We start from the raw sequence: 23,667 nt of genomic DNA, 5'->3' as shown, positions 1-23,667 counted from the left end.
TTATACAGTAAATGTGTGCAGCTTTCAGCATAGCAATCATTCTTTAAAATTGTTTAAAAAACAAAAAGAAGGATATGGTTGGCTGTTTTTGAAAGAGAGAGAGGAAGTAAAAAAGCTTAGCAACTCTTTAAAAAACATGAAAAATAAACACACAGAAACAAGCCAGGCACTGGTGGCTCATGCCTAAGTAGCCTGTAATCCTAGCTACCTAGGAGGCAGAGATCAGGAGGACTGAGGTTCGAAGCCAACCCAGGCAAATAGTTTGTGAGACCCTATCTCAAAAAAAAAAAAAAAAAAAAAAACCCATCACAAAAAAGAGCTGGTGGACTGGCTCGAGATGTAGGCTCTGAGTTCAAACCCCAGTACCGTTAAAGGGAGGGAGGGAGGGAAGGAGAGAGGAAGGAAGGAAGGAATCTAAATGCAGGGCGGAGGCATAACTCAAGCAGTAAAGCACCTACAAGCATGAAGCCCAGCCCAAATCAGAAAAAAAACCAATACTAAAAAAAAATACAAATATAAAAAAACTAAATGCATTATACAACTATTTTTAAGCATTCTTTTTGATCTCTAATTTACATATTAAAAGTAGTAAAAATGTTAGCAAAAACACATAAGATATTTTTTCTAAACCTTGAAAAAGTACTACACGTTAAAACTCTTAAGACTTCAAACTTAAAAGTCAATAAAATTAACATTTCTCATAGAAAAACTAAGCAACATAGTACCAATTACTATAATGAAAAGAATTAGCCAAAAATGTAAATTTATTGAGGCAGACTATCACTTACTGCTTACCAGGATTATGATGAGATGCAGATTCTCCATTCTGAAATACATCTCCTGCCACATTCATTCTACCAGGATTAAAAGGTCCTACTCCAGCCTTGGTCTGGGTAGTTAAAGATGGGGTGTATGTTTGTATATTAACACCAAAATTATTTGACTGAAGTCCATTAGAGACATCTCCCAAGTTGGAATTCTGCAATGATGTTACATGTGTAATCATTAAGTTCATATCTCTCCCGTCAGTACTTTCTAAGTGTCCATCATTCACAGAGCTTACACCTGTTTCTAAGGTAGTAACATTAGCGATCTGAATTTCAGAGTCTGGTTCTGTGGTAATACCACTATTACCCATACCTGCATTTACCTTACTTCTTGAAAAACTGGAAGTGGAGAAATCCACATCGTTTCTGATTTTAGTATCAGAAGGTCTCCGTTCAATAAAATTTGAGGAATTTTTCTCTTGCCCTTGATTTGTTTCCATGTCCTCTTCATCATCAATGACAATTGTTTCACTTACACTTCCCTTCTGAGTAGCCAGCTCTTTTGAGGAAGGAAGAATTTTGGGATCATTTCCATGTAGTTCTTCATTTTTTGATGATGTAAATGTTATGGTTCTTTGATCAGCTACTACTGGTGTAGAAGGTGGGGGAGGTTGTACAGGTTCAATAAAAACAACATCATCGTCGTCTTCCACTGATGAATTTTGAAACTTACTAGATCTAGACACTAAAGGATTAGGTGGACCACTAAATGAATTTCCTACATTCGTGAGACTAGTTGCCATGGCCGTACTTCCCAATAAAACAGAAGTCTGATCAGTCACTTCTAATGTTCCCACTGAACTTGTGTCCATACCAAAGAACCTATAAGGAAATGAAAAGAAGAAAAACATCAGTGTATGACGTTGTTACTCTATCAGAAACCATTTTTTCTTTTTCATTATAAATGAGAATTATGTAATTCCTCTCATTTCATATAGTTTACTCACTAACTTCTGCAGGATATCAAGAAAGATAAAGATCCAATTTTCTGAAATCATATGCAGTATGTGCCCACCACCAATTGCTTTTGAGCATACACTATTTACTCTATAAACCTTAACACTGAAAATAGATAAATCCTTCCACAAATTTCAATATTCATGTAACCCATATGTCCATGAATTAAATAAAACAATATGGCCCAGTTCCCAATAGATCATTTTCATTTTTTATCCCTTTTCCTTGTATTCCTGGCTCTCCTAACCACATGATTAAACCTTCCTGAAAATTTGAAATCTTCCTCGCCCCATCCAGAAAGCTTACATACTTTTTGCCAGACACCACGCTGTTTGCCTTTTGTTGTTTAACTTTGTTTTTGAGACAGGGTCACACTATATACCCCAGGTTGGCCTTGAACCTGTCTCAGCCTCCCAAGTGCTGGGATAACAGATGTGAACCATCACACCCAGCTTTTTGTATGTTTTAGATCTATCCATGTAGCAGGCTGACTAATGATCTCCAAAGATAACAGGTCCCAATTACTGGAACCTTCAAACATTTTCTTATATGGAAAAAGTGTCTTTGCAGACATGATTATACATAAGAATTCTGAAGTGAAGATTATGTGAGTGAACCTTAAACACAGATAGCCACAATATCGTTGTAAGGGAGCACTAAAGGAAGGTGAGATAGGCCAAAGAGGAGAAGGCAGGCTGAAAAAGATTGAAATTACAAAACCAAGGAGTGCCAGCAGTCACCTGAATGTAGAAGAGGTCAAGAATAGATTCTCCCCAAAAACCCCCAGAGAAAGTGATTTGATTCCAGTGAAACTGATTTCACACTTCTGGCCTCCAAAACAGACAACGAGTTTCTGACAGTTTGTTGTGGTTGCTACACAAAGCGCATTACAATTCCCTTCTCGCTTAAATCTCCCAAGCAAACCTTCCATAGGTATAACTTGTGTTCCATGTTAATGATTAAGATATTGCAGCTGAGAGATGCTAATCTACCCATTCACAGTTAGAATGAATATCGAGGTCCCTAAAACTCAAGAGTTCAAATTCTTCACTCTGCTACATTCAACTAATATTTTTTGAGCACGTAAATGTATGCGAGGCTATGCATGCCACAAAGAGGGTAAAGTTAAGAATCTAAAGCAGAAGTCAGGCGCTTATGGCTCCTATCAGTAATCCTTGCTACTCAGGAGGATCATGGCTCAAAGGCAGCCCAAGGCAAATAGTTTGTGAGACCCTATCTCAAAAAAACCCAACAGAAACTCCCCTGGCAAGTATGGTGCTGGCATATGGGGGAGGGGAGATACCCACCACAAAAAAAAAAAAAAAAACAAGGCTGGTGGAGTGGCTCAAGTGGTAGAGCACCTGCCTAGCAAGCGTGAGGCCCTGAGTCCAAACCCCAGTGCAGCAAAAAATAAATAAAAATAAAACTCAAGCTTTAAATATTCATAGCGAATATGTAACGTGCAATGACGCATCAAACAATAATAAACCAATAACGCAACTTAATGTTTTAAAAATATAGCCATTCAAAAAAAATAACCAAATCAATATTCAAACTACACAAGCTTCAAAATAAATATAAAAACCTAGAGCTGGGATGTATCTCAGTGGTAAAGCACTTACTTGCCTAGCACACACAAGGCCCAGGGTTCAAACCCAGCACCAAAAAAAGACCAAAAAAATAGGCCAGGCTTGGTAATCCAAGCCTATAATCCCAGCACTTAGGATGCTAAGGAAGGGAGATGGTAAGTTCAAGGCCACCCTGGCTACACAGCAAAACCCTGTTTCAAATAACGTAGTGGTAGGAATGCTTGCTTAGCATGTTCAAGACCTGGATCTGATCTCCAGCACTTCAAAGATAAATAAATAAAAATTAAAAATAATGGAGTTGAAATTATAGTTAATATTCACCTGTCATAACACAGCAAGTATCCTGACCAGCATAACTGTTTTCAGAGAAATACGGCAACTGATCAGCCCAAATCTACTGATGTTATAAAATACATAGACTTAATGTATACGTTCTCTAGCTCTTTTCTGTTTTAGCATATTCCAAACAGAAGAAACAATTTCTAGGACAGAAAGGCTAGAACTGACTAACAGAAACAGTACCCTCTGGTGGTTGCTAGGAGTCAATTCAGTCTCCTAGGTAGAAGAAAGATCTTTCCTTACCACAGTCCTCTGCAGAGTCCTGATGTATGTTAGACAAATGCTCTACCACTCAGCTACATTTCCAAGCCTCAATACCACCCAAAAAAAAAAAAATCATTTTCTCATTTATAAGCATACCTAAAAGCTTTATAGGTACCTTAAATGAGTTACAAAAGAAGCTATAGTGAATTTTTCCTACAGTCAGTATGTATTTGTGGAATTTACTATAGTTCTGGGTTTAACATGATCAGTTTAAAATTTTAAGGATAAAACCTGCAAATTAAATAGATCAATTTACTTATAAATAAATATAAAATATCAAACCCAAGTAAATCAAATTTAGTGGTATATATTAAAAGGATTATCATTAAAGTTGAGAATAAGTCAAGGTTATTCTCCAAAAGTTCCATGAGAAACTACAGTATGATAATTAAGTAAAGTAAATAGGTAGACAGATAGGAAATTTTGCTTCCACCCAAAGTTCAAAACCAAAAGAAGTTACAAAAAACAAGATTAAAGCAGTAACAACAAAAAAATTAGAAGGACAGGAAAACAGAGAATTCAACAGCACCAAAATTTTGGAAGAGAGAAAGAAGATAGGCATAGATTAGTTGTAATCTAATTAATGAAGCAGGCCTAAAAAAAGTAAACCTTAAACCCACACTAACAAAAATTCTTAACCCAATTATGACTGAAACAAAACTTGTACTTAACATTCACTTGTCATAAGACAGAAATATCCTGATTGGCCCAACAATTTTCAGATGAGACAACAGCTCAAAATAGAATCCTCAAAACATTCAGCAGCACAGTACTATATTTCCTCTACAAAGGAGATGGTGTATCTAAGAGAGCTAGTTAATTGAAGAGAACTAAGTAAAAGTCACTTGAAGAGCAGTTAGGTACCTAGATTTCCTTAACTACTCAAGTAAGTCTAGAGATTTAACCACATGGAGAAATACAAGATTGACTCAGACAGGAGATGTCAGGCACATCTTTAGTAACACTTTACTGAATATGCTATATAAAATGAACTCAGGGACCTGTCAGCTTGGCTCAAGTATTAGAGTACCTGCTTAGCAAGCAAAAGGCCCTGAGTTCAAACTCATCCTGCAAAACAAATAAATAAATAAAATGAACTTATGCCTACTTAGTGTTGCTGATAACACAAGTCTCACACCTGAAACCCCAGCCACACACGTCTCCACTAAAGAAAATGGAAGACTCTTTTCTGGGAAACAAGATAATGGTAAAAAGAAAGATCTAAAGATACCAACAATGAGTGATTCCCAATCAAACATCCACCTTCAACACCCATCCATAAGGAACTGTAACATCAACTTTACTCTGACCCCAAAGGTCTCAGCATATGCAGTTTTTCTGTTCATTTGTTTGTTTTTTCGGTGACTGGGGTTTGAACTCAGAGGATGCTCTATCACTCTAGCCATACCTCCAGTCCATTTTGCTCCACATATTTTGGAGATGGAGGTCTCACAAACTATATTCCCAGGCTGGCCTCAAACCTTGATCCTCCTGATCTCAGCCTCCCAAGTAGCTAAGGATTACAGATATAACCAACGACCCTTGTTCCAAACAGCTTTTAGACATATATTCTTAATTATGAACAGACAACCACTAATTACCTGATAGCAGAGAAAAGATAATGAAAGATATCTTTATGGTGCTGTGAAGTTTTTTGTCACTGTGACAAAATACCTCACAGAAACAACCTAGAAGGAGAAAAGATTTATACTGTAGCTCAACTACTTTGTGGCTTCAAAGACTTCAGTTCATGGTCAGCTGAGTCCACTGCTTTTAGGCCTGTGGCAAGGCAGAGCAGAAGGGCATGGTAAAGGAAAACAGCTCACTTCATAGCAGCCAGGAAGCAAAGAAAGAGCAAGAGGAAGAGTTCAAAGAAAAATATCCTTTAGAGGCATGCCCCCAGTAACCTACTTCCTTCAAATAGGCCCCATCTCCTAATAGCTCATTCAACTATGAACTCAACCATCACTAATGAATTAGTTCTCTTGTGAGCCAATTGCCTCAACAGTACCACCAGCTGGGGACCAAGCCTTCAACAGATGAGCCTTTTGGGGGGATACTTCATAGTCAAACCATAACAATGATGAAAACAAACAGAAAAACTCAACTATAGTAAGTGATAACTATACAGGCAGAAAATGTTTTAATAAATATTCACAGAGATATTACATTCGTAAAGAACATAATGCTGGAAAACACTGGAGGAAAATGCACTCCTCTACTTAAAATCAAACACAGCGCTTGGTTTACTACAAGTTAGAGGCAGGAAATATCAAAATGATCCCAAAATACAGTGTATACTAGATAACAAGGAAACTATCAAAAACTACTGGGGAAGGGAGTTAAGACTCTGGAGCCAAGATGAGCATGCTCCAACTGACCTAAGATGGAGAAATTTGAACATCAATAAAAATTACTACAATGAATTAAAACACATAAAATGTTTAAATCTGTGAGTTCATTATGATACTAAAATTAAAAACAAACCTAATTACAAAGGAAAACATAATAACAAAAATATCAGTTTTCCCTAAATTTATCTGAAAACTTGCTTTAAACTCAATAAAAACATCAATACATTTTTTTAAGAGAGCAGTTCTTGGGGATGGGGATGCAGCCCAGTGGGAGAGCACATATCTAACGTGTATAAGGCCATAGGTTTATTCCCCAGCACATTAAAAAAAAAAAAGATAGTCTTACTATGCTGCCCAGGCTGGCCCCCAATCTACTGGGCTCAAGCAATCCTACTGCCTTAGCTGGGACTATAGGTACAAGCTACCATGCTTAACTTAGAAATTTTAATTAAATAAACTGATTCCCAAATTTATGTAGACAAACAAGTAAGAACAAACAGGAAATTCTCAAAAGAGATAGCTAATACAAGGAACTAGCATATTATGACCTTTAGAACAAGAACAAGTAGACAAGACACAGGTCTACAAAAAAATCCAATACATCTAGAAATTTAGTATATAATGAAAATTTTAAGAGGGGACATAATTTCTCAGTAAAGTAGTATGAAATAAGTGGGAAGCCACTGAGAAATATTACTTTGAATCTCTGTCTCTGCCAAGAAATTCCAATTTAAAAACTTTTTCAATGTGAAAATAAATTAGAAAGTTGAGAAAATTATAATGATCTTATGAGTTGGCAATATAGCAAGATCCTTGAAAACATGAGTTAAAAATATATGAAAACACACTTTCGGCAAAATGGTGATGCAGAAAGTACTAAGTATGAGTACCCCCACCTAAGCAACCACTGAGTGGAAAAAGTAATTGGATTTGTTTTGGATTTCTAGGCCACCCCAAGTGGCATTTAGTAACAACCAGGGGAATGCCTGATAGCGAGGCTAAGGATCATTCACTAAGTCACTAGCACCAACTAGCAACCACCCCCCTTTCTTCCTCCCACATTAGTAACATGCTACATTCCTAGAGCAGTTATATAGCAGCAGTGAGGATCTTCTAGCAAAATTTGGGATTATGTGTTTGGGTTGGTCTGGAACAGATACTTCTCTTGGTTTCAGCCCTATGGACAGCATTAGCTTCTCCTGAGCATCTATCAGATCTAATGACACTTGCTCTTTTGTTAACTTCTTTCTTTTCTTAATCCAGATTTTTAAGAAAATCTTTGTCAGGTCAATACTTTGAAACAGAAACACCAATAACCACAATCATAAAAGAAATATAATATAAACTAGGTGGAGGGAGGAGATCTAGATAAAAATCACATACAGATGGCTCTATCCTTCAACAAATAAAAATCAGCCTATCAAGACTGGAATAATCAGAATTTCCAGAATAACCAAAATATAATACTCAGAATGTTCAGTTCTTAACAACAATAAATTATAATACAAAAGAAAGCAGAAGGTATGCCCCATTCACAGGAATGAAAGAATTTTACAGAAACCATCCCCAACAAATCCTAAAACATTAGAATTACCAATCAAAGGCATAAAATCAACTATCTTAAATATACTTAATGAGCTAAGAGAAAGCATGGATAAATTACTAAAGGAAATCAGAAAACATGAACAAAATGAGAACTTAAGTAGAAATCATAAAAAGCAACCAAATAGAAATCCTGGAAATAAAAAGAATAGGACACCTTAATAGTAAATGACAACAGGCAGAAGAATCAGTAAATTTAAAGACAATTGAAATTAGCTAATCTGAGGAACAGGAAGAAAAGAATGAAGAAAAATGTGTGCAGACATGCAAGATCCCACCAAGTGAGCCAACATAAACATAATAAAATAGAAGGCTGGACGTGAGAGGATCCCTTGAACTCAGGAGTTTGAGACCATCCTGTAGACAAAGCAAGACCATATCTACATTTTTTTAAGAGAAAAGGACACACCCTTTGAAAAAGCAGCCCACACTGCAGCAAGTTCCCCTGGATATTTCAATGTTCACTAAACTTGTGTGTGGTATTGGGAAAATCAAAAACTGCTTAAAGTTCATTGTCTCTGCCCTATCTGAGCTTGCTTTGGAGGATAAGAATGTGGTTACCACCACCCATAAGGGCTCACTTAAGCTAAAAACAAGGTGGGGATCTCATGTGAGGGAGCTGCCTCCTTCCACCCCCCACCCCTTCCCCAAAGTCTATACCTAGGAGAGAAGGCAGGGCTGCTGTGATGACTGAAGAAAGCCAACATCAAGATGAGTATAGGCACATATGAATAAAATAAAATTTAAAAAATAAATAAGTAAATAAATAAAGATGGGTATAAGCCTTGATGGCTATACTCAGACCTGTAATCCTAGCTACTTGGGAGGCTGAGATTAAAAGGATCAAGGTTCGAGGACATAGTTCATGAGACCCTATCTCCCACATAACCAGACAGAACGGACTGGAGGTGTAACTCAACCAGAAAGCACCTGCTTTGCAAGTACAAAGCCCTGAGTTCAAATTCCAGTCCCACCAAAAACAGATAAAACTACCAGGGACTTCTTTATGCTGGCTGGTTACTGTGACTCCTCTGATTTTTGAGAACTGTTTTTGTTTCTTTTTTTCCCCCTAGTACTGGGGATTGAACCCAGGGCCTTCTGTATGCTAGGCAGTGTTCCAACAGAGTCACATCCCCAGCTCTGTTCTATTTTGAGACTGTCTCACAAAATTGCCCAAGCAGGCCTCAGCCTCCTTAGAAGTTAGGATTACAGGTGTGTGCCGGTGCCCATCTCAAGGTCTGATTATGTGACACTGGCTCCAGCAACTCCATACTGCTTTGGTCAGTAGTAATGATGGCTTCCCACAAACTGCTTAGTGAGCCCACACAAGCCCTTCTTTCCTCACAGCATAATGAAGTCCCTGCATCTAACTTATTCTTCTTTCTCTGTTAGCCTATACTGTACAAAGTGGCTCCATTACGATTTCCATATGTGCATTATAATATTCTTTGGTTAAATTTAAGACAGTCTCTTGATGTAATCCACACTGGCCTCTAACTCTCCTCCTGCCCCGATACAAGAGATTACAGGCATGCACCATTACATTCAGTTAACTTGTTTGATCCTAACCAACCTGTTTTCTGTCATGAGCATAAATACAAAAAGACTGTGTTTCCCTGAAAAAGACAGAGAAAGGGACAGAAAAAAAATATATCCAAAGAAATAATGAACAAAAACTTCCCAAATAGCCAGGTGTCACTGGCTCATGCCTGTAATCCTAGCTCCTCAAGAGGCAGAGAATAGATGGATTGTGGTTCAAAACCAGCCTGGGCAAATACGTTTGCAAGACCCTATCTCAAAAAAAAAAAAAAATCACAAAAAAGGGTTGGTGGAGTGGCTCAGGGCCTTGAGTTCAAGCCCCAGTACCGCGAAAAAAAAAAAAAAAAAGAAAAAGAAAAGAAAAGAAATAAACTAGCTACTCAGGCGGGAAAGATCAGGAGGACTGCATTTCAAAAATAGTCCTGGGAAAATAATTCGTGAGACCCTATCTTGGAAAAAACTCATCACAAAAACAGGGCTGGTAGAGTGGCTCAAGGTGTAGAACCTGAGTTCAAACCCCAGCACTGAAAAAAAAAAAAAAACCACTTCCAAAAGCAGGACAAACTTAGTTACCCAGATCAAGATACACTGTGGGCCCCAAGGATAGCAAAAATTTTGAAAGCAATGAGAGAAAGGTGACTTTTGTGTACAAGGGACCCTCTATAAATTTATTTGGGTTAAGGGATATTTCTCATCTGAAATCACAGAACCCAGAAGCCAATGGGACAACATATTTAAAATGTTGAAAGAAAAAAAAAATCAACTACGAATTCCAAATGCAGCAAAGAATTTGTGCAAAAAATGGGGAATACTCAGACATTTTCAGGCAAGCAAAAAGCTGAGGGAGTTAATTTTTCTACTGATTTGCACCACATGAAATGCTAAAGTGAGTTCTTCAAGCCAAAATGAAAACACATCGGACAGTAAGTCAGTGCTATAAGAAATATAGAAAAACATACATAGTTTGTATTGAAGCTAGCTAGAAGTCAACTGAAAAGTCAGTGTTAATGTACCTTAGGCAAATTACATTTTTCCTACATGACTTAAAAGTTAAGGCAAATCTACCATTTGATCCAGCAATACCACTCTTGGGGATATACCCAAAAGACTGTGACACAGGTTACTCCAGAGGCACCTGCACACCCATGTTTATTGCGGCACTATTCACAATAGCCAAGTTATGGAAACAGCCAAGATGCCCCACTACTGACCAATGGATCAAGAAAATGTGGTATCTATACACAATGGAATTTTATGCAGCCATGAAGAAGAACGAAATGTTATCATTTGCTGATAAATGGAGGGAAGCAGAGAACATCATTCTGAGTGAGGTTAGCCTGGCCCAAAAGACCAAAAATCATATGTTCTCCCCTCATATGCGGACATTAGATCAAGGGCAAACACAACAAGGGGGATTGAACTTTGAACACATGATAAAAGCAAGAGCACAAAAGAGAGGTGTGAGGATATGTAAGAATCTCCCCTAGAGATAACACACATGAACCCAACAAGTATATTCCCTGAAGCATTATCCATAACAAAAATTTAGAAATAATCTAAATGTCCATCAATAGAATCTGAAAAACTGTATTAAATCCATGCCATTAAATACACACAGTTAAAAAACAGGTAGATTATCAGCCAGGTAGTAGTACATGCCAGAATCCAAGTACTCAGGAGGCTGAGACAAGAGAATTCTGACTTTGAGGGGGCTACATAGAATGGTCCAGGCCAGCCTAAGCTACATAGTAGCTTAGGAGAGGTAGAGATCAGGAGGATCATGGGCAAATCTTTCAAGAGATTCTATCTTGTACCCAACACAAAAACAGACCTGGTGGAGTAGCTCAAGTGGTAGAGGGCCTGCCTAGGAAGCGTGACATCCTGAGTTCAAAACCCAGTACCACCAAAAAAAAGAGAAAAGGGAAAAAAAAAAAAAAGGCAGGTCTGGGTGGGGAGGGGGTTGAGGGGGAGAGATGATGGGGGTAATGTAAATAATGTATAATTTAAGTTTAATCGGAATTGTCACTACAAATTCCCCCACCCCGTATAATGAATATATCCAAATAAAAAACTAATTTAAAAAAAATTTTTTAAAAGGTAGCTCCTTATGGACAAACTCAAAAAGATATCTAAGACATTACCACTAAATGGGGGAAAAAATGAGCAAGTTGCAGAGAGATTTGTATAGCACATGTTTTTAAAATACACAAGTCTGGCATAATTGTGCATGCCTATAATCTCAGCACTCAGGATGTGGAAATTTTTAAAACACAAAGAGGAATATTTAATAGTTTGAAAACCATACAGAAATTCTTAAGAAGGGCCTTATCATTCTCACAGACTAAAGTAAACCCTAGTAACTGTCAGAAAAACACACAATGAAATGATGACATTCAGTCCATATAGACAGGTTCATTGTTGCAGCTGTCAACAAAGCACCTATAATTGGCCAGTCATCTACCCTATACTCTCCCTCACCACCACCGCATGCACAATGTGTACTGGAGATGGAACTAGGGCACCGGGCATGCTAGCCAAGTGCTCACCACTGAGTTACATAATCAGTCCCCCTATACAATTTTTAACCCTCATCTCAGCAATCTCACAAAAGCCGGCATTACTGGGCTGGTGGAGTGGCTCAAATGGTAAAAGCATCTGCCTAAAAGCAAGCATGAAGCCCTAAGTTCAAACCCCAGTACCATCAAAAAAAAAAAAAAAAAAAAAAAAAGGCAAGATTTACTAATTTGTCAAATGAGTAAAACTAAAGCTTGCTGGAGGTATAGTAATTTGCCTGAGGTCAAAACTGTTTAACAGTTTTATTGAAGCATAATTTACATACAGTAACATTTAAGAGAAAAGTTTGATAAATTTTAATCAACATGAACAAATACATACATTTGTGCAACCATCACCACAATCTAGTTGTTCAAAATCCAGCGGTACTGGGGTTTGAACTCAGTGCCTACATCTTGAGATACTCCACCAGTCATTTTTTTTGTATTGGTTTTTTCAATATGGTCTCACAAACTATTTGTCCAGTCTGTCTTCAAACCTCGATCCTCCTGATCTCTGCCTCCTGAGTAGCTAGGATTACAGGTGTGAGCCACCGGGCACCCAGCCAACAATCTAGTTTAAGACATTATCATCCCAAATGTCCCTTCATGGGTAAGGCAGATTTGAACTTAAATCTGTCTGATTCCAAACTCCTGTCAAAACTCAAACGAGTAAAATGGCTTTTTAATGCAGAAAAATTACAAGATTAAATTTACTCTTAAATAAATTACCCTTAATTAAAATTACCCTTCCAAGCTTCTTAGTCTTCACTAGGCCCTTTCCAAGTAAGGCCCCAACATGCCTCTAAAACCTCACCCACATTCTAAGATATCAACAAACCCCCAAGTTTACTAAAATTTCCAATGAGCTCCCTAAAAGCAGACTATATTTAGTTTGAGGACATAGGATGCTATTATGAACACCCTGTATTCTTTTCAAAAACGTAGAGGGAGTTAAGACAGGGCAAGGCAAATGAACATGAGGTTCAAGATAAAACAGCGAGGTAAGGCCATTAGAAATGAAAACTGAGATATACAAATGCAGAGAACACAAAATAAGTCAGGAGTTTGTGTCACTGAGGACAGGCTAATCAAGCAGAAGCTTTTATCAGCACTGCAAAACTGGAGACACAAAGTGAATGACTTCTTAGGCAGGGTTAACACTTGTTTAAGAAAGTGGACAACACAATATTAACACAGACAAAAGTTAAATAGAAAGTTACACGGTATTCATAGTAATCAAAGTCATAAAGCTTAAAAGTTGTAAAACTAAAATTAGCTAAATTTGGGGGAATTTTGTTTTCTGTTTTCTGAAATAGGGTCTATAGAGCCCAGGCTAGCCTGAAACTTGCTATCCTCCTGCTTCCAACTTCTGAGTGCTGGGATTACAGGCATATACAACCACACCCAGGCACATAAGTTTTATAGTAATTACATATATATAAATAATTAAAACAAAAATTTTTTCAGTAATTCAAAAACAAACACTGAATCATGAACACCTAAGAATTCAGATTCAGGGATGGGGATATAGGTGCTTGCCTAGCATGTATCTTAAGCACCACAAAAAAAAAAAAAAAAAAAGATCCAAAAAGTTAAGTATTGCTTATCTGAAATACTTGAGATGTTGGAATTTTGAATATTTGCATTACACATAATGAGCTATCCAGGGGATAGGACCCAAGCTTAAAGGTAAACAATATTTTTAGGCATGCCTATATTTTGATTTCAACCTGTTACAGAAGGTCTAATGTGGAATTTTCCACTTGAGGTTGTCATGTATGACTCAAAAAGTTCCATGTTTGAAGACCACTGGCTCATGCCTATACTCCTAGCTACTCGGCAGAGATCAGGAGGATCTCGGTTTGAAGCCAGCTGGAGAAAACAGCTCTCGAGACTATCTTGAAAAAAAACCCAACACAAAACAAGGTTGGCTGAGTGGTTCAAGTGGTAGAGTCCCTGCCTAGTAAGTATGAGACCCTGAGTTCAAACCCCAGTACTTTAAAAAAAAAAAAGGCTAGTCTGCCTTAGAGTGAGTCCCAGGCCAATCTGGACTATATAACTATAGGGAGGCTGTCTAATAAAAGGAAAAGAAAAAGACTATACTCAGAGTCCAAGCAATCTGTCTCTTAAATTGGAATGTCCTAGAAAAAATAGATGGAGAATCAATACGAGAGATCATTTGAGTTTGGGTTCTTTTTTTTTTTTAATTGGCGATGTTGTGGTTTGAACTCAGGACCTACACCTTGAGCCACTTCACCAACCCTTTTTTGTGAAGGGTTTTTCAGAAGGGTTTTTTTTTTTCTTTTATTTGTATGTGCATACAATGTTTGGGTCATTTCTCCCTCCTCCCTGCCCCCCACCTCACCACCAGCAGAAACTATTTCGCCCTCATCTCTTTGTTGAAGAGAGAGTATAGCAATAATAGGAAGGAACAAGGGTTTTTGCTAGTTGAGATAAGGATAGCTATACAGGGAGTTGACTTGCATTACTTTCCTGTACATGTGTGTTACCTTCTAAATTAATTCCTCTTGAACTAACCTTTTCTCTAGTTCCTGGTCCCCTTCTCCTATTGGCCTCAGTTGCTTTAAAGTATCTGCTTCAGTTTCTCTGCATTGAGGGCAACAAATGCTATCTAGTTTTTTGAGTGTCTTACCTATCCTCATACCTCCCTTGTGTGCTCTCGCTTTACCTTGTGATCAGAGTCCTGTCCCCTTGTGTGTTTGCCCTTGATCTAATGTCTGCATATGAGGGAGCACATATGAGTTTTGGTCTTTTGGGTTCAGAAGGGTTTCTGAGATAGGGTCTCAAACAGCAATCTTCCTGATCTCTTTCTCCTGAGTAACTAGGATTACAGGCATGAGCCACCACTGCCCAGCTAAGTTTGGGTTCTCCTTGCATTCCATTAAAAGAGAAATGGAAGCTGAATATGCCAGTCTTCTTCTAACAGGTGTCATTCAGTGTACTATGGCATATATTGTTAATAATAATGTCAAATGGAATGGAGACAGATATCAATGCCTAGAGACAGAAAATACAAACTTCTAATTATACCCACATCTCTAGTTTTTTGTTTTGTTTTGTTTTAGGGGTTTTGTGTTGTTTTGGTGGAACTGGGGTTTGAAATCAGGGCTTCATGCTCACAAAGCAGGCACTCTACTGCTTGAGCTATACCTTCAGTTCATTTTGCTCTGGTTATTATGGAAGTGGGGGTCTCCCTAAATATTTGCTCAGGATGGCCTCAACTGTGATCCTGCCCATCTCAGTGTCCCAACACTAATACCCCACTATACCACACATCTTTTGACAATAAAGATAGATAACAGCTTTCAGACATATTCTTTCCATCATAGTAATACCAGCACATCTGATTAAAGGCAAAAATGTACTTTTTCTCAAAAGCCTTGTTTATGCACTTTTGTACCTCAAACAAGAACAAAATACAACAAAACATTACACATATGAATACTGTTAACACAAAGACAGTATGACAAGCTCTATATCCATGCAAGTCTAAGATGTTATGTCAACTTCTATAGAATATCTGAGTAATTCAGGGCTGTCTCACCAAGTCAGGTACAAAAATTCAGCCCATGAGGTTATATAAAAGTAGAAAATGGAAAAGTAGGTATTATCACCTTCTATCTTTCCCTCAAGCATTGCGAAGTACAGGTAACAGGGTAATAAGGGTATATACTGTCAAGGAGATGCACTAAAGAAAGACTTTATAAATACGCTAGGTATTTTAACTTTAAAATACTTTCTAAGTATACCTAACTCATATTAAGTGCTCAATAAATGTTAGAACAAAAGAATTTAGTCAAGGTCAATTAAAAATTATCAAGTTACCTTCATCTCACGAACATATAGTTGGTGTTTCAAAGTAGACTTAAAATTCTGAGCTAAATCATTAAGCAAAACAAGAACCATATGTTGATATTCTTTAAAAGAATAACTGCTTTCAGGAGGAGGAGGACGAGGGAGAATGATGAAAAGTACATTGTACACATATATGGAAATGTCACAAAGAAATTCTTTGTATGATTATTATATACTAATAAAGATATTTTAAAAAGAAAGAAAAAAAACATCGCTTTCTAGTTGGGCACAGGTGGTCCATGCCTGTAATCCTAGCTATCCGGGAGGCAGAGATCAGGAGAACTGAAAGTTGTAGACCAGTACAGGTAAATAGTTTATAAGACCTTATATTGAAAATACCCAACACAAAAAAGGGCTGGTGGAGTGGCTCAAGTGGTAAAAGCACCTGCCTAGCAAGCATGACGCCCTGAGTTTGAATCCCAATACTGCCTCCTCCCCAAAAAACATTGCTTTCCATTAGCATTCATGTGTTATCACAAAAAAGTCTTGACCTGTACATTTACATCTTTCAAATACAAATGTCTACCAAACATACCGATTGTCAAGCTTCCTTTATCAGTATCACTTAGAATTAAGAACAAAGTTGAAGAAAGGTAAATCTTTTGTGGAAATATGTGGTAATAATCATGATCCATCTACTTGAAAGATCTGATCTCTGAGCCTTATTTAAACACTGAAAAAAACTTCAAACTCAGAGATGTTATATTCATTCAAGTTACTATTTATACTTAGAAAATAATTACAGATTGTAAACTGTACAGAAAGATTAAAAACAAGAATATATTAGTGGGGGGAGAAATGGCCCAAACACTGTGTATGCACATATGAATAAATGAAAAAAAAAAAAGATATATTAGCACTGATTCAAGTTAGTGTTGAAATGAGACAACATACCAATCTAACTTATAACTATGTTTCTTTTTCTTTTTGGCTGTACGGAGGTTTGAACTCAGAGCCTCACTAGAGGCAGGTGCTCTACCACTTGAGCAACCCTACCAGCCCTGTTTTGCATTGGGTATTTTTGATAGAGGGTCTCTCAAACTATTTGTTGGGGTGGTCTCGAACCTTGAGTCTCCTGATTTCTGTCTCCCAAGTAGTTAGGGTTACAGAGGTAAGCCACCAGCACCCGGCAGGTTCTCTTTATTTTTAAAAAATGGTACTCAACCACATCCATGTATTTTGCATGTTTCTACGCACTTAAATAGGAAAAGGTCATATGTGCCAAGAAAGCTGTCTTGATTTTGTTTTTTCACTGTCTCAACTAATAGATTTTTTAAATGAGCATACTATACATTTCAAAGTAGGAGGGTATAGTTGCTGAACTTAGGCTCTGTACTCAAACTGCTTAAGTTCAAACCCTTGCTTTACCAAATGCTGTTGAGTATCTTCCTGTGTGCTGTTTCCCCTCTGCAATATAGGAAATTAATCCTATGTCACTGTATTTTCTTAAGGAGTAAAATAATACAGGTTAGTTTGGGGGCTTCAGAGTGGCTCAAGTGGTTCAGTGCCTGCCTAGCAAGCACGAGGTCCTGAATTCAAACGCCAGAACTGACAAAAAAAAAGAAAAGAAAAGAAAGAAAAAAATTAGTTTGATATGTGTTGCTAATTTTAGAATAAAAGTGATGGGTACATGGAGGTTCATTATACTATTCTTGCCCATAAACTTACTGAGTATTGGGCTAGCAGAGTGGCTCAAGTCGTAAAACCATCAGTCTAGCAAGCATGAGGCCGAGTTCAAACCCCAGTGAAATTTAAGAGTTTTCATGTAAAAAATGATTTTTAAAAACTTAGGACTGGACCAGAATAGACTAAGGGCTCAATTTATGCTATTTTATCCCATTACTTGTATGCTCCTTGCTAAAATTCAAGACAGAAATACATTAATGTACCTTGCACTGTGCCTAAAATGGTTATGATCCTTCCCAATCTGTACTCAACAAACCCTTACTTCCAATGAACTATTTTTAACCCATTTGGACTTAATATTTAAGCATCCAGTCACACGTTTATGACCCCACCTCCCCACACACAGTCTGTTGGTTACAATAAGAGATACAATATGTCCAGAGTGCTGACTTCACTGATACTTTGCAACTAGTGTCAATTTGCCTGAAGGAAAAATGGGGTTATCTTTATCTCACTGTCTAGCACATTACAAGATTACCTTAAAACCACCAAATTACAAGTGTTAAATGGTAATTCTCAGGTTACACATTGGAGAGTGACTCTTAAGTGAAGACTAATCAACACTGGAGATGGAATACTAAGTAACTAGAACACTGCACTGGTCTGATCACCGTTTTACTTGGGAAGGTTAAGACAGAAAGTAGGTACTCAAGGAGTGAGCACCATGCCCTTTTCTAAGCAAAGAAATGAAAAAGATCTAGCAACTTATAAACTATAAAAACAGTCAAATTTTCTATTATAGGCCAGACAAAAACAAAAAAATCGAATGGTTCTCTTTCGGTTTCCAATCCCTTAGACCAGTTAGCCATTGTGACAGATAAAAATGTTAAAAAATGGTTGCATGCATCCATTTAAAACGAAATAATGTTCATTCCCACTTTGGAACTCTAGAGGGCACCAGAAATATGCCCTCCTTCGCAGCACCCCCCCTCCGCGGTAACGTGAGCAGCTGCAGAAGCCCGTCGTCTGGTTGCTGAGGTTGGTATTGCAGCAGCAGGAGCGATGTTTGCAGCGGTGGAAACAGAGGCGCCCACTCCCAGCTGCCTCACCAGCCATTACCCGGGGGCAGCTGCCGCCCCAGGGAAAGCTCCTCCCCTCCAAACGACCCGAGGGCCAAGTTCCAAGGCTGAAACCCTACAATCTGACAACGTCCTCCATACAGAGCAGCAAATTAGGGGCAAAGGACTCACAATAGGGGTGATTCCTCCTCACTTTCTGCCAAAGATGCACCACATAGGGCTGAAGGTGATTCCCGGCCCTGGGATAAGAGAAAAAAAATGAAAACTGGATCAAGAACACCCAACCTGGTTGGGAACGCCAAGCCTTTTCCACCAGAAGGAGGCAGAGAAGGGAATAAGAGGTCAAGGAGGTTCGGCCCTTCTATTATTACCCTCACCCCACCTACGACAGCCTCCTCCTACCTAAGTGGAACTAAACAGCGTAAAATCCGTATTGGGGTCCAAAACCCATGTGAAAGGGGAAATCGGGAGGGGAAGGGGCTTAAGACATAAGGCCTACTCCTAAAAATGGGAGGGGGAAGGGCAAACGTTGCCCCGACGCCAGCAAGGGATTTGTGTTCCCTCCTAAATCTGCCCACCCAGCGTCATCCCCGTGCCTCTCCGCAAAAATTTGGAGGTAAGGGGCGGCTCGCGTCACCGCAGAGCTGATATCGCCAATATTTGCCCCCAAGCAGTTGCCCTGGGCCCGAGGTTTGCCCCCCCACCCCCCGCAGTCGGCGACCGGCAGCGCTGCCTCCCCGTCCGCCATTAGAGACCCAGCCAAACAATACGTGCGGAGCAAAGCCGCGCAGCGCAGCGCCGGGGAAAGCCGCGAAGGAGGGGACCCGGCGGGGCACGACAGCCACGTTCGCCACCGCAAACTTAGGGACCCCGGCTCGGGCCGACAGGGTGGGAGCGCAGCCCGAGAGCTGGAACGGCGGCCCGGCCCGGCCCCGACCCCGCAGCAGAGAAAGGAAAACAACCGCGACCTCCCGGCCGCCCCTCGTCCCCGTCCCCGCGGCCTCCGGCGACCCCCGCCCCCGGCGTCCGCCTCACCCGGCCCGCCCGGCCGCGCCCGCACTCCCGCCGCCTTCGAGCCGCGCACGAACGCAGGCACCCGCGACATGAGCGTGGCCCCGAACAGACCCCGAGGCCCCGACGCGGAGGCGGCACGACGGCCGCACCGCGGGGTGCGCAGCCCGGGTCGGGGGGAGGCTCGGAGGCTGCCCTCACCCATCTCCGCCTCCCCAGCCGCCTCCGCCTCCGCCTCCTCCTCCGGAGGCTGCGCTGCTCCCAGCCACCCCCACTCTCGGCGGCCCTGGACTGCAAAGACAGCGGGGATAAGCCTCACCCGGTTCTGGCTGCGGCTCCGCGGAACGAACCTCCCCTCCCCCGACCCACCCCCCTTCGGCGACACGCAAACTCCGCACGGTCCAGTCCCGGCTTTAGCGCTGGTGAGGAGGAGGAGGAGGCGGAGGCGGCGGCGCAGCCGAGCCCCGGGAGGCCCCGCCCTTCGCGTCCTCATTGGCTGGAGGCGGAGGCGGGCCAAGACGCCTCGGACACGGCAATGGCTACGTCAACCTTCCATCATGAAACCCCCCCACCCACCATCGGCGGGGTAGTCCGTGTGGCTGTCGGTCAGACGCGGGCCACGCCCCCGGCCCTATGGTTTCATTCTCCCCTCCGCCGGCCCTCGGCTTGGCCATGTCTCCTCCCCTCCCCTCCCCTCCGTACCCTCGCCCCACCCTACCCCCACCCACCGGGTCCGCCAGGGTCAGGAGCCTAAGCCGCGCCGCCAGCCCCGACTCGGGGCCTGGGGTCGAGGACTCCCCGGGCCGGGGCCGCCCAGGGGGCGGAGGCGGGGCCTCAGGCCGTCGCCGGGCTCCCAGTGCCTCTGCCCGAGGAGCGACCAGGCTTCGAGACTCCAGCGTCCTCCCGGCCCAGTCCCGATAAGCCTCCCGCGAGGGACGAGGCCGGGCAGGGGCCGCGGCGAGGCCGAGGGGCGGCCGTGGGGGACGCTCAAGCCTCGCGTCGCTCCGTGGGAAGCGGACCCCCCACCTCCCGCCATGGCTGCAGCGGGAGGAGGCGACGTCCTCCATTTTGTCGGAAGTGCTGGGGGAACTTGGGGCCCACTCGGAACTCAGCCCCGTAGGGACGGGACCCTGCTCCCCCGCACCCCCGACTGGGTTCTACTTTGCGGCCCCGCTTTCGGCGTGCGCCTGCGGGACCGCGGGGGCCGCACGACGGCGGGGTGACGCCGCCACCCGCTCCTCGGCCCAGCAAGATGGAGGAGCCGCGGGCTGCCCGAGCGGGGCTCGCGCCCGCGAGGACCCAAACACCCTGGAGCCGTGGCCGACCCGCAGCCCCGGCCCCGCTCCGCCACGCGGCCCGCAAGCGCAGCCCAGTGCGGGCGCCGCCGAGGCCGGGGATGGGGGGCGGCCAGGGGCGTCCGCGGGGTCTCGGCTTTGTTCCTCGTCTAGCCCCGGTCTCGAGACACCCGGCGCCGATCCAGATCCGCGGACCGAGAACGGGGCGGCGCGCGCCCTAGCGGAGCCCAGCGGGACTGCAGCGGGGGCGCTGGGCGCAGTCCCGCCCTGATGGATGGCGGTGGATTGGAGTTCTCAACTAGATGGTCATTGACACCACTGCCCCTTGACGGATAACCACAGGATGTAAAAGTCTGGAACCCTGTAGGATGACAGGGGACATGCACATTTTAATGGAGTTAATCATCCGTTAAGGACTCTAAAGACTCGACTCTAGTAGACACGTGTAGGAGACAATCCAGTAGAAGTTGAGATTCATTCACTCGTTTGCAATGAAAATGAGCCACCTGTGGCTAACGGCATAAATACACTGCTCTCTTTTATTGAAAAATACAACATGCATTTAAATCAGCTTTTCAAAAAGTATCACCTATTTTTGCAGGAAACTTTCATAATTGCAAATTTTCCGTTTTCAATACACTTAAATATTCTCAAGACTATGTTGCAAAGTAGTTTACATTGAAATACTTGATGTCACTATCATCACAACAGAAACATTCTCTTACTATAAATGCAAGCCATGTGATTAAGTGAAAGCTTAGGACATCCATTTTCTCCTCCCATGTCTTAGAGCCACGTTTGAGGTCAGCTCACTGAATTCCTACTTAAAAGCATTGAGTAAGCCAGGCGCTGGTGGCTCATCTGTAATCCTAGCTACTCAGGAGGCAGACATCAGGAGGACTGCGGTTGGAGCCAGCACTGGCAAATAGTTCGCCAGACCCTATCTGGAAAAACTCTTCACAAAAAAGGGCTGGTGCAGTGGTTCAAGGTGAAGGCCCTGAGTTCAAGTCCTAGTTCCACAAAAAAAAAAGCCATTAAGCAGAGCTGCTGCCAAACAAACTACATTGTGGACTTACTGGGACATGCTGCTGAGCTGCAGGTTCACTGCAACTTATCCCCTGGCATTACTGCTCTTTTGTATTTACCAACCACAACATGAATTGCCACAATATTTACTCACATTTTATTCATTCAGATCCTTTGTTCATGAAATTTTCATCAGTTTTCAGACATGAAATCAGAATTTTTCGTAAGTTTAGAATGGGGGGGAGGGTATATGAAAATTTAAAATTATATTCAATTTGCATAAAAATACTTTTAAAAATACACATTAGAGGACTGGGCTGTGGCTCAAGTGGTACAGCTCTTGCCTTACAAGTGCAAGGCCTTTCTTCAACAAACTGCTGGGAAAACTGGTTAGCAGTCTGCAAAAAACTGAAACTAGATCCATGTATATCACCCTATACCAAGATTAACTCAAAATGGATCAAGGATCTTAATATCAGACCCCAAACTCTTAAGTTGATACAAGAAAGAATAGGAAATACTCTGGAGTTAGTAGGTATAGGTAAGAACTTCCTCAATGAAACCCCAGCAGCACAGCAACTAAGAGATAGCATAGATAAATGGGACCTCATAAAACTAAAAAGCTTCTGTTCATCAAAAGAAATGGTCTCTAAACTGAAGAGAACACCCACAGAGTGGGAGAAAATATTTGCCAACTATACACCAGACAAAGGATTGATAACCAGAATATATAGGGAACTTAAAAAACTAAATTCTCCCAAAACTAATGAACCAATAAAGAAATGGGCAAGTGAACTAAACAGAACTTTCTCAAAAAAAGAAATTCAAATGGCCAAAAAACACATGAAAAAATGCTCACCATCTCTAGCAATAAAGGAAATGCAAATTAAAACCACACTAAGATTTCACCTCACCCCTGTTAGAATAGCCATCATCAGCAACACCACCAACAACAGGTGTTGGTGAGGATGCGGGGAAAAAGGAACCCTCTTACACTGTTGGTGGGAATGTAGACTAGTACAACCACTCTGGAAAAAAATTTGGAGGCTACTTAAAAAGCTAGACATGGATCTACCATTTGATCCAGCAATACCACTCTTGGGGATATACCCAAAAGACTGTGACACAGGTTACTCCAGAGGCACCTGCACATCCATGTTTATTGCGGCACTATTCACAATAGCCAAGTTATGGAAACAGCCAAGATGCCCCACCACTGATGAATGGATTAAGAAAATGTGGTATCTATACACAATGGAATTTTATGCAGCCATGAAGAAGAACAAAAAGTTATCCTTCACTGGTAAATGGATGGAATTGAAGAACATCATTCTGAGTGAGGTTAGCCTGGCCCAAAAGACCAAAAATCGTATGTTCTCCCTCATATGTGGACATTAGATCAAGGGCAAACACAACAATGGGATTAGACTTTGAGCACATGATAAAAGCGAGAGCACACAAGGGAGGGGTGAGGATAAGTAAGACACCTAAAAAACTAGCTAGCATTTGTTGCCCTTAACACAGAGAAACTAAAGCAGATACCTTAAAAGCAACTGAGGCCAATAGGAAAAGGGGAACAGGTACTAGAGAAAAGGTTAGATCAAAAAAGAATTAACCTAGAAGGTAACACCCACGCACAGGAAATCAATGTGAGTCAACTCCCTGTATAGCTATCCTTATCTCAACCAGCCAAAACCCTTGTCCCTTCCTGTTATTGCTTCTACTCTC

General features: G+C 41.4%; 1 protein-coding gene across 1 annotated transcript in view; it reads right to left on the bottom strand.

Annotated features, from left to right (window-relative positions):
* LOC109695263 (zinc finger MYM-type protein 2) overlaps positions 1-19,776 on the bottom strand; it is a 97,269-nt gene extending 77,493 nt beyond the window's left edge. Inside the window, 3 exon segments of the mRNA XM_020177681.2 lie at positions 796-1,649; positions 18,779-18,846; positions 19,643-19,776. Coding sequence (XP_020033270.2) covers positions 796-1,639 — 844 coding nt within the window. The 5' untranslated portion in view covers positions 1,640-1,649; positions 18,779-18,846; positions 19,643-19,776.
* Positions 19,777-23,667: the final 3,891 nt, after the last annotated feature.

Source organism: Castor canadensis, chromosome 10 (genome assembly GCF_047511655.1).
Source record: "Castor canadensis chromosome 10, mCasCan1.hap1v2, whole genome shotgun sequence".
In the NCBI taxonomy this organism is placed as follows: Eukaryota; Metazoa; Chordata; class Mammalia; order Rodentia; family Castoridae; genus Castor; species Castor canadensis.
This window is presented reverse-complemented; position numbering and strand designations above follow the sequence as displayed.